The 12,369-nt window shown below is 40.3% G+C and overlaps 1 protein-coding gene across 2 annotated transcripts in view; it reads right to left on the bottom strand.

Annotated features, from left to right (window-relative positions):
- Nucleotides 1-549: 549 nt before the first annotated feature.
- The window catches only part of LOC105035787 (ankyrin repeat domain-containing protein 2B), a 32,121-nt gene continuing 20,301 nt past the window's right edge, over nt 550-12,369 (bottom strand). Inside the window, exons 7-8 of one of the 2 annotated variants that reach the window (XM_010911488.2) lie at nt 1,124-1,263; nt 550-1,049 (exon numbers count right to left, since the gene is read on the bottom strand). In XM_010911488.2, coding sequence (XP_010909790.1) covers nt 950-1,049; nt 1,124-1,263 — 240 coding nt within the window. In that variant the 3' untranslated portion in view covers nt 550-949. Of the gene's footprint in view, nt 1,050-1,123; nt 1,264-1,401; nt 1,662-12,369 lie in introns of those variants that run through there. The other variant, XM_073242659.1, reaches the window with a different exon arrangement.

The following is a 12,369-nucleotide window of genomic DNA, read 5'->3' as shown; positions in this document are numbered from 1 at the left end:
CTGCAAACTATGAGAAATGCAACTTTTCAAATTAAAAATGATAATTTATGATTTGACCCATCAATCCAACCAATTTATTTTAAACAAATTTAAATTTAACATAAATAAAATTAAATCAAATCAACTAATCTAAATTTATTTATTAAATAGATTAGATTTAAATTTAGAGAACTTATCTAAACCTATCAATTAAATAGACTAAATTTAAATTTAAGCCTTCATTTAACCCATTTTAACCTATTTAATAATCAAATCACCTTATGATTTAATCCGTTTAACTCATTTAAGACTTATTTAATCTATTTAAAACATAATTATCCTATTTAATTTAACTATATGTTTAATAAACAAATCTAATTCAAATCTAAATTTTGACATATGCAATAAACAAACTAAGTTTGGATTGAATTTTTGACTCAGTTAACATCCAATCCAACCTGAATGTCAACCCTAGCCTATCCTTCCCTTCTCCCAAGACGCACGAGTATTCCGAACACGTCAAATGCCAATAAGCAGCTCCAACAGAAAAATTTAGGTCTATTACCTGGATTATTTACCAAATGCAAATGACTCAATTATTTGAAAGGATTTGAACTCCACATACATAGTCCTTCCACACACATTTACATAAAATCAAATACTTACCAAAATAACCTAACAAACTTGAAATAACACATTATTAAGCATGGCTCACTTCTCCCGGAAATGAATATCATTCAGTAGTATACCACCGCAGAAGACCGCTATTAAAAGGCCAATCCCCAGATCCATCTAAACAGTAGACAATTTATTCCCAGAAACCACACTTGGTTCAACCGGAGAAAAGAGACCCCAACCGAGCAGCCACAGAGAACAGACTCAACAACCTAAAGCAGCAGAACTGGGGGGTGCTCAAACAGGCTACCTGCAGCAAATTCTCACCCCCTCCCCAAGAGAACCGAAGTACGACTCATAGAAATGCATCCTTCTCGAGCAACTTCAGCACCTCCTCCTGATTGTTCAGCTTGGCAACATCAATGGGTGTCTTTCCGTCCAAATTTTGCAAGGTGCTGCACCAGAAGAACTTGAAAGTAAACCACAATGATCAGGGACATGGCAGTAAGAACAAGTCTGTTTTACTTACACAGCTGCACCATGCTCCAATAGAAGAGCCACACACTCCTTCCGCCCATAACCAGCAGCATAATGAAGTGCTGTATTTTTATTTTTGTCCAACGCATCCACTGTAGCTCCTGCCTCAAGCAACACTTGAGCACACTTGACCTGAAACGTAAAAACCAAAATTACAGGCTTAAGATTGTCTAAACCAAAAAAATGGACATGAGAATTTTTTCAAACCCCCAGGACCACAGCCTCCCCAACACCCCCCCCCCCCCCACACACACACACCACCCAGCAAAAAGGACTGGACAATCTCCTGCAATGGTAAGAAAAATGTTGTCATCTTTTTGTTTGGGAGAAGCTGGCTTGTACTCCTTTCTAACTTTTCTCTATTTTAGGACTGGACAATCTCCTGCAATGGTAAGAAAAATGTTGCAATCTTTTTGTTTGGGAGAAGCTGGCTTCCCTCTCAGCCTGTTCTTCGATCATTGATATAACCTGCTTCCCCCTCCCTCTCCACTTTATCTCCTCCCTTTGACTGGTAGATTGTGTGGGTTTCCCTAAACTCTCAAAGAAACAAGAAAAAGAAAAAAAATATGAATCGGATGCAAACAACAACTATGACCCTCGTCAATTGGCTTTAAAGAATCAAATATGGCACTCATAGTTATATAATTTAAGATTTTAGATCTAAACTTGCAAGGTGAAATAGGAGATTAGAACTCAGAGCATTATATTGCTCTCTAATGACAGGATCATTTAGAGGCAGAGCAATGAATTCAATCACATAGATCTTTTCACCCAAGAGAAACCTTTCTGAGTAATTACCAAAAAACAACAGCCTCAGTTGGCTTGCCTCATGCAAAAAAGTTGAGGAACAAAGATGAAAAATTACAAAGCCAAGTACAAAGCAATCTACAATCTGATATTGCAATTCGTTCTTGCTGGATAAAAATGTAACTCATTCTGCAGGAAATGGAGAAAAAAATCTCGGCCTACTCTAGTTGGCAATTATCCTTTACTAATTGAGTATCAAATTTGACTGCCTATATAATCCAGGATAAAGTCTTCCTTATACCTTCCCTAGATTGACAATGTCCTTGAGCTCAACTGGCATTGGAAATGGAGACCCTTCATTTATTATTGTTTACAGCCTCCTGAATTGGTTGTTATAATCCTTTTATTCTGCAAAATGGCACACGAAAACCCAAAACATGGCAATAAAATGTCTTTCTCCATTCATGAGGGTGGAGAGAATAATAAAAATTAAAAGCCCCAACGAACTGTCAACATGACTGATGTCCAAAAGTGATGAATATCCTCTATTTAACAATCCCTTGGTTGCTAGTTCATTTATTCCAAGTGTTACACCCCTTCTCAGAGCACCATCAGTAATGGCAGTCGTTCAACCTTGAACACCATTATACTGTTTTGTTTTTCCATTACTAGACTTTGGCATGTGCGAAGCAAATTTTTTTTTTAAAAAGGAATAAGCAACAAACATTAAAGGGTCGGTTTGAACCCTTGACCTTGTGGTTAACAAACATAACCCCAGTGCTAACACTGCACCTGGGATGCAGTGCTGGAAACATGCAGATGGGGGGACAAACTAATATTTGAATAGGTATCTTGGGAACTGAAAATTGGATGTGCACAAAGTGGAGCCTCATGAAAAGAGATACTGGGGGAGTTTCCTTTCAATATTAGAATTGATTAATATGATCCTGTGAACTCTTTCCTTCCTATATCCTTTCTAAATAATACAATGGTACACAAATGCTTGTATGCCCCACCTGTAATCAAAAAGGCATATCTAGTTGACTGACCTAGGGGATAGCCAGATAAGCTCTAAATCATCCCCAGAAAAAGGAACGATATCCTAACATTTGATGCATCGTTTGACCTAGGAAGCACTATGTTGTTATATCACTTAGATTTTAGAGTGGTTACTTATGTCAGGTGCAAGTCAGTTTCTCCAACCTTTTTCAATATTTGAATCAATACATGATGAATAAATAGGATCATAGATGCATAAACATAGTTCAAAATTATTGATCAAAACAAAAGTCAATAAAAACAAATTTCATCTGTCACTCATACCAAACAACGGACAGATCTCATAGAAATTAACAGTGTATTATCATTTATATGACAGATTATTTAAGTCACAAAAGAGGCATTGTCCTGCAATCTCATGCGCACGCACAAAGCAAGCGATCGCGCACGCGCGCACACAAAGCAAGGGACATATCTCATAGAAATCTACAATGCATTGTCATTTAGTTCCTAGATTATTAATGTTAGATGTATATGTCCTAAAAACCAATATGGCTGACACATTGTAATAAATCTAGGACATAATTTTGTACTTAATACATGATTTGATAAATAAAAGAACAAGTTTATTTTTCATTCAAGTATGATGTGTCCTTGAATCGTTCATGAAATTAATTTTCGATACATATTCTCAAAGTGTTGAGAATTAAAAATATGTATTTAATTCCTAAATGCTCCCGATCATAAAATCATCATGAGGACGATGATCGATCCGGATACACTGGCGCACAAATCGCTTTCTTCGAAATAGATGGGTCTCTAGTCTACAGTGTATAGGCATGGGACGACGAGTGCAGATAGTTATTAAAGAACTAGTGTTGAGCATGACCATACGAGAGATCACTTGAATTTCTATTCAATCGCCAGTGTTGTCTCGATATTGTAGTTGTGTGACTGATCCTTTAACCTGGATGGTACTACTGCTCGCAGTGAGGCTGCTGGAATTTGATTGACACATAAATATGGATCTCAGTGAGCCCTTGTAGTGGATGTTGGCGACAGTTGATCTACTGTAGAAATAGAATACGCATCAAGATGAGATCTATCGATCTTGATAGAGAGTAGTCCTATGGAATTTGAGAGGCTAAATCCGAGTCTGTGGCCACAGCAGTATGATTGATGGAAAAAAAATTTCATAGAAGTCATAATTGGACTTGAGCTGATCGAATCTATCATATGCCTGATGTTGAAGTTTGACAATTTATCAATGACCTGTCATCTAGTCGAGACTCACGATAAAGGGACTGAATTACACGTTAACTACACTTAGAGGTTCATTTCAGTTTTATTGGATTGTCACTACATACTGCCAGATGTCACTGGTGGATTATGAGAGCTCACTAGAGTTATTCTGGATCGACAATCCTTGATGAGTTAAAGTAAAATTATTCCGATCCATTGAAAAGAGTTTCAATGATACTTTGATAGAGATCATTGTATATCTTACTTCCAGATAGAATTGAACCTATAGGGTCTCACAACAAAGGACCAACCCATTGAAAAGAGTTTCAATGATACTTTGATAGAAATCATTGTATATCTCACTACCAGATAAAATTGAACTTATGGGGTCACACAACAAAGGGATTAAATCTGAAATTAACAATTGAGCTTATGAAGTATCAATTGGGTTTAGAAAAATCTCAATCATCATTGTATATCTCACTACCAAATAGAATTGAACCTATAAGATCACACAACAAAAGGATTAGGTCTGAAATTAACAATTGAACTTATGAAGTATCAATTGAGTTTAGAGAAATCCGATTAGATTCAAGGTAACCTTGCTAGCACATTGTTGGACCAAATTTTCTCTTTCCGTTTGAATTTCTTATTTGATAAGATAATTCAAACTTAATTACCTGCTAATAACCTAAATGAATTACATTCATTGAACTTCAATTATTGGATACCTAAGATTTTGGATCAATTGAATTAAAGATACAAATTCCTAATTAATTTTTTTTATAGTTATTCTTGGGTGCCACCTTGATTTGATCAAATTGGGTGTCCCATGATTAGAGGGCCTTTTGATTTTATATGGGGCATCCCTTGGGCCTTTTGATTTTATATGGGACGTCCCTTGGATGTATTTTAGGGTGTGAAATAATGGATGCAAAGGCTCCAACAGTTGATGCCTAAAAGGATTCCTAATGAAAGTTAAATAACTTAAGTTATTAGAAAATCTAATGCAAATAGGACTTGTATTATGAGATTGAATAGAATTCAATCCTTCTACCTATTTAAAGAGACCTCTCCTTAGGTCCCTAGAGCATCCAACCAGCAACCCACGCCTGTCTTTGGAGACTCCCCACGCCCTCTCTTCCTCTCTCCCTCTCTTCTCCCTTGGCGTCCCACATGCCCCAGCTTTTAGGGCATCCCAAGTTCTTCCACGCCCAAGCTGTTGGACGTCCCCTCCTTTGCTAGTTTCTAATGTTTGGTAGCAGCACAAAACAAGGGAGAAAGGCAAAAGAAGAAGAGAAGAAGATCAAGAAAAAAGATCAAGAGTTGATTGCAATGCAAGCTTCGTTCAAATTTAGCAAGCTAAATTTTCTTAGAGAAAAAAATTCAAACTGTTCCAGACTGATTCCGAGTGGATATCCGTAGAGACCGGACACTTGTACAGCTAGAAAAAAACCTTTTCTCTTCCAGATCCAGATTTAAAGAAAGAGATTGCGAAACAGGTATGCGATTTGATCACAATCTGAATTTTAGCAAATGAACTAGTTCCTTGTGGTTTTATATTTCTATGCATGCATGATCTAGATTAAAAGTATTTTAATCTTCTATTCTGCAGCGGTGTTTAGAAAAAAAAAATTGAAACACACATGCATACCCCAACACGCGAATTCCAATAATGGTATCAGAGACACGGATTTCAGATGCTGAAAATTGATATATATATTTTGAAAAAAATTTCAAAATCTGATTTTTTCTTGATCATGAGATGTATAGATGAATCTTTGAATCTAGAATTTAATTTTGGATTTGATTTTAGAACACAGTTGATATATAAAAGCATGCATAGATCTGAATTTTTGATCTAGAACGGTTTCTAGTTCATGTTCACATGATATGTGGATGCATGCATAAACATAAAATTTTATATGACCTAATTCATGATTCATATATGAGATATGTGATTGCATGTTTAGGCCATAAAGTTGCTTTTAATATGATCCATGATTAGTATATAAGATATATGATATAATGTTGTAGATCTGAATTTTATTTAGATTTGAATTTTACATGCATACATATATGTGATATATATTTGTATGTTAAATCTGAAAATTGTTTCATGATTTAAAACTTATTTTCGTGCAAAAAATTTATATCTGAAATTTGATTTTGGAATCTGAAATTTGTATTAGTGCATGAGAGTTTTGATCATGAAAAAATCAAAATTAGATCTATGTAATAGGATTGCATCTAAAATTTTTGATTTGAGTCACATGGATCTAATTCGATTAAGTAATTGATCGAACCGAGTCAAATGTTGATTAGGATTAGATCAATTAAATTAAATGATCATGCAATTGTCGTTGATCGAATCGATTAAGTCCCATATGTAGAATCGATTAACCTAAGAACTTAATTTGACTTGATGGTTTGACCCTGATTCGCTTGAGCTAACCTATTTGGACCAATTGATCTATTAGTGTCTAAGACAAGTAATTGAGACGTGATTATTTAATTGATTCCGTTCGCTTACCGGATTAATTTACTGGTGTCTAAGAAAAACAACGGAAGACCCCCACCGATCTCCACTTACCTGGCTAATTTGGAAGATTGGATCTTGAACAAGATTGCTTAGCGGTTTGGTTTAGCCCATGTCAATTAGATCGGTCATATAATGACTGATTAGATAAAACCTAAACCTCCCCATAAATATTAAGTCCATAGGTCTTCTACCGTTGTAGATGTGCAGGCATGCTACTGGCGTTGATTATTCTCAACTGGTCACAATGGTTCAGTTGCATCAGGAACACGCAACCACTCTATTAGCAAAAAGTTGCTCCAGGTAAGGATAGAATTGGATCCAATAACTGTTAGATGAGAGACCAAATGACGGTCTTGCACCTACTTGTGAACGGTGGGTCAGACTTAACTAAGGAGTGTGGTCAATAACTGTTAGGTGAGCCCACATGACTTAGAAACCAAGTCGTTGCAACATACTTAGAGAAGCATCTGGACAAAGTTGCCTACGCATCGATGTGCATGTTACCAATAATTATTAGGTGAGGTGCATAACATCGGTGGGACCGCAGCATCCACTAGGAATCCTTTTGTCATGTTAGAATTTTCATTTTTCACCTGGAGAGTGGAAGAATCCGAAAATTAGTGAGTCATTGTTTGCATCTTAAAATCCCTAAAAGTAAATAAAACATTAAAGTATAAAAATCTAACTTGAATCTCTACTCTCGCAATTAAACAATGTCAGCCTCAAACCCTCTAGTCCGCATCCTTGAAACCAATCATTTGACCGGAACTAATTATAAAGACTGGCTCAAAAACCTTAGGATTGTCCTAACCTCAGAAAAATTAAGTCATATACTCAACCAGGAGCCCATAGTGTTACCAAACCGTCCTACTACTGAACAAAGGACTGCCTCTGAAAAGTGGACGGATGAAGAAAGTCGGATCAAATGCTATGTACTGGCATCTATGTCAAATAAGTTGCAAAGCCAGCATGAGTATATACCCACTGCCAGAGCTATGATCACTCACCTGCAAGACTTGTATGGTGAGCAAAGCCGTACAGCGTGCTTCGAAATATTCAAAAGACTTCAATCTAAAGATGCATGAAGGACAGTCTGTCCATGAGCACTGTATGATAGTGATCAAGGACATTGAAAAACTTGAGAAGCTTGGGCTTGATATACAAAAAAAATTGCAGATGGATTTGATCCTTCAATCCCTTACGAGTTCATATAGTCAATTTATTGTAAATTTTTATATAAACAAACTCGATTGCACTATACCCAAACTGATCAACATGTTGGTCACTACAGAAGAAATCTTGAAGAGTTCAAGGGGCGCTGTTATCGCTATGAAGCGGACTTCTTCCAAGAGAGTCTACTGAGAAGAAGGTTAAATCCGCTAAGAAGCAGAAAAAGAAGAACAGGCTAAAGAAAGTTCCTGGGAAGGCCATAGCAAAGAAAAAGTGTTTCCACTGTGATGCTGAAGGCCACTGGAGAAGAAACTGTCCACTCTACCTGAAGAGCCTAAAGACCAAAAAAGGTGATAAACTTTCGGAAGGTATGCTCATAATTAAATCTAACCTTACGATTATTTCTACTTCTAGTTAGATATTAGACTCTGACTCGAGTGCTAATATATGTACCTCAATGCAGGGTTTAATAGAAAGTAGGAGATTGAGAAAAGATAACATAATCCTTCGAGTCAGCAATGGAACAAAAATTATTATAGAAACTGTTGGCATTTATCCTCTTCGATTACCGTCTGGCTTTAGATTAGATTTGAAAGACTTATTATGTTCCTGTAGCTAGTCGGAATTTGATTTTCGTGTCTGTGCTAGCACAGGAAGGTTTTAAAATTAGTTTCACTAAAAACTTTTGTTCTATTTATTTACGAAATAAATTGATTGCACGAGGTCTTTTAATTGACAGTCTTTATCACTTGCATGTTGATGCAAATGTGAACTTAAACGAGCAAATGTAAGTATCGTAGGTCAAAAGAGACCCAGAGATAAAATTAACCAAAAGTACTTATGGCACCATAAACTAGACCATATTGAAAAGTGTTGGTGCAGAATTCCGCCGAAGCCGGAGTTGCTGGAGTTGAGATGACCGCGGTCGCCGTCGGAACCTGCAAGAAAAGTCTAAACCGAAATTGGGGGTGCTCCGGCAAGACCCTCCGATACTCAAGTCAGTCCTCTGCCTTAACAGAAATGGAGTGCTCGAGTGAAAATTTTAACAGAGTTTTAGGATAGAATTTAGAGCTTAGAGAAGAACGTATCTAGGGGTCCCTTTTTATAGACGGAGAGTGTAACTGATTGACAGCAACATCTGTAACCACCTGGTAGTAGGCTGTTCAGAGCCGCGTGAGTTTGTTACGAAGAGTAGTGGCGTCAGGGGTCGTTCAGGACCACGTGGAGTTTGTTACAGAGAGTGGAGTGGTGTCCGTTGTCGCGACTCGCCAGAGAGTGGTAAAGCCCGAAGAGTAGAGTGGTGTCCGTTGTCGCGACTTGCCAGAGAGTAGTGGAGCCACGCGGAATCCGTTGCAGAGAGTGGAGCAGGGTAGTGGCCATTATCGTGACTTGCCAGAGTTCGGATCTGTCGGCTGGAGCTCGACTGGGACATCTGATGGAGCGAAATGGCTCTCTATCCCGTCGATCTAGGAGAAGCTCGGATATTTTTGAAGCTGCTGACGAGCCTACTGTTGTCGGATACCTTAGACGCTGATACTACAAGTGGGAGTCATCTGCCATAGAAGCTCGGATGGAGACTTTCCGTCGGTGAAGTCTGGTAGGAGTCCAATTGCTAGAAATGTCCGTCTGGGATTCGTCTGATGTGGAAGCTCGTCTGAAGATTATCCGCCGGAGAAGTCCGGTTTCATGAAGAATCTGGCGGAGGGTCGACCGACGGTGGACTTCGAATGACGTTGGGGAGGTTCGGCAGACATCGGAGGCGATCGATCATTGTAGAAATCCAGCTGTCGGAGTCCGTCCGTCGTAGAAGCTCGTCCGATATCCATCCGCTATGAAAGTTCGGACGGAGTCTGATTCTTGTAGAAGGCTGAAAGGAGACCGCTTATTATAGGAGCTCGGCTGAAGATCGATTGTCATGGGAGCTCGAAGTAGCAACCTAATCGGTGGATCCTGTCCCATTGTAAAAGCTCATCTGGAATCTGACTACGAAGAAGCTCGGCTGAAGTCTATCTATAATAGAAGTTCGGAAGAAATGTGTTTACAGTAGAGGTTCGAATGGAATTTGCTTACAGTAGAGATCCGGAATAGACCACCCACTGTAGGAGTTCGGAGTAAACTGCTCGTAGTAGGAGTTCGGAGTAGACCGCTCGTAGTAGAAGTTCGGAGTAGACCGCTCGTAATAGAAGTTTGGCTCTCGCAGGAGCTCGGTTGGAATCCTAAAAGTGGTCGACCATCGTAGAAACTTGGATGGAGTCTGATTACTGTAGAAATCTCGTTGTCGAAGAAGCTCGGATATTAATAAAGTCCGAAAGAAGTTCGGAGAATAGTTGATCACTGTAGAAGGTCGGCTGATAGTGAGGCCTAGAGAGCCTTTGAAGCAGCCCGATAGATGGATGGAGAAACTCATTGTCGGAGAAGTCCGAAAGCTCGGACGATCGAGGGGGTTCAGAGAAACGCCACACAAGGTCGGAAGCCGGAAAAGCCCTAAAAGGATCGATCTTTTACAAACTTCGACCGGAGGGTATTTTATACCCAACACCAGTCCCCCTACTTCCGAGTTCGGGTTCCGAATGAAGTACAGAGAAATTCTCACGACCGAAGTTGCCCCCCTCAATTTCCGCACTCGATGGTTGCCAGATATTTTGGTGTTTGGCGTGCTGGTCCCGGAGTCTTTTCAAATCAAAGCAATCCGAAAAGTTTTTTCGAAATTCCCGCTGGGACGTGGCTCTAGGTACGGCGCAATAATGATTTTGTCAGCTGTCAGCCATTTTCAACAGCCTGTCATAGTGAGTGGGACACGCGGCACGTGTAGGTCGGCCAGAGGAGATCCGCGATCATAACTCCTCCGAGCCCTATTGCCTATTTAAACATGTCCTCCTTCAAGGGTTTCACTTTGCCTGAGAGAGTCCCTCGGTTTCCTCCTCTTCTCCGAGAGCTCGAGCCTCCTTTAGCATCCTTCTCGGCCTTAGACGTCCTCCGGATCGACTTCCACTTTTCTTGCCGTCTTCCTGCACTCCTCGGGCCAACCTAGGTTAGTTCCGAAACTTCTTGCCATTTTTCTGTTTTCTTCTTCGTATTTCGTTCGTTTAGCTCCCTCGAGAGCTTGTTCGTTGTTTTTTTCGATTTTATTTTCGGGATTTTTGTGGCTTCTATTTGATCCAAAATGTCTTCCGATATCTCCTCTTCTAGTGGTTCTAGGAGTTCGTCAGCCTCAGTTTCCCAGAGTCCTTATACTGTAGATGGACCCGTAGTTGGGACCAAACCTCGTCTGGTCTTTGCATCGAACACCATCCCCAGCTCTTTGACTCCGGATGAGCTCTCACTGATAAGGATTCAATATGGAATTCCTCCAGAGTACGAGCTGGAGCTTCCCGGGCCAACTGACCGGGCTAGCGCCCCTCCTTTCGGCCGCTTCTGTCTGTACCAGGAGGCCTTCTGTGCCGGACTTCGACTTTCACTTCCACCTTTTGTCGTTGCCCTCTTTCGTTTTCTGAATATTTCTCTAGTCTCAGTAGCGCCGAACTCCTTTAGGTTTTTGATAGGATTTCTTTCTCTTTGTAGTTTAGCTGAAGTTCAGCTGACTCTTTCTTTGTTTAGGAATTTCTACACCTTCAAGCGTCATCCCTCGACAAAAGACTGATGGTACTTCTCCCCTCAGTTCGGTAGAAAGGGGTTGCTAAAAGGCGCCCCCTCTTCTATCCACAACTGGAAGGAGAGGTTCTATGTCCGATGCCCGACCTTGGAACTAGGATTATCCCCTTGGGGCTTTCTGAGGGATTCCGTCTGCCGGACTTCTAGCCTGGAAAGAGACGATCTCGAAGCCTCCAAAAAGCTCGAGGCCTATCAAGCCCCCCTCCTCTCCGAACTTCTGAAGGAACAACTTTTGTTCAACGTCAGCCTGAGTCCTCTTAACCCTACCGGTACTATTTTTTTTTTTTTTTTGCTGCTTCTCCTTTCTCTTATTCCATCTTTGAGCCGTGTTGATTATCTTTTATTGCAGACATGGACGCAGGCGTGGCTCAGAGATTAGCCTAGGGTTTCAAGACCCACAAGAGAAAAGATGCCTCGACTTCAGGGTCGGTGAAGAAAGTCAAGACAGAAGGGACAAGCTCAACCACACCTGCTCCGGTGGCCGTTGCCGTCGAAGTCCCTTCCGATGCCGAACCCGAAGTCCCCCGAGCCCTTTTAAGGAGCCCTCCGACCAAGGATCCCGCTCTAGAGGCTCGTCCCGAGGGGGCACCCAGGGCCGAAAGGAGGAAAAAGAAGACCCTGACCCGGAAGAGCCGCAGTCGCAAGGTTGCCGTCGAGGGGGCCGACAGCTCCGAGGGAGACCTGGGGAAAAATCCCTTCAACAACAGGGATTTAATAAAGAGGTTGGTCGAAGGGTGCATTCTGCCCGAGGTCGTCGAGAGAATCGTCCTTGCTGATCCTGAGCTGCGGGTCTGGGACTCTCTGGGGTCTTTTCTCGAAGTAGGTTAACTCACTTTTTTCTCCTTCTTGCTCCTTTACTTAATTTATTCTTCAACCTTTATATTGAC

The sequence above is a fragment of the Elaeis guineensis genome, chromosome 8 (genome assembly GCF_000442705.2).
Source record: "Elaeis guineensis isolate ETL-2024a chromosome 8, EG11, whole genome shotgun sequence".
NCBI classification, from domain to species: domain Eukaryota; kingdom Viridiplantae; phylum Streptophyta; class Magnoliopsida; order Arecales; family Arecaceae; genus Elaeis; species Elaeis guineensis.
Note: the sequence above shows the minus strand (reverse complement) of the source record. Positions and strands in the feature narration are given on the sequence as shown.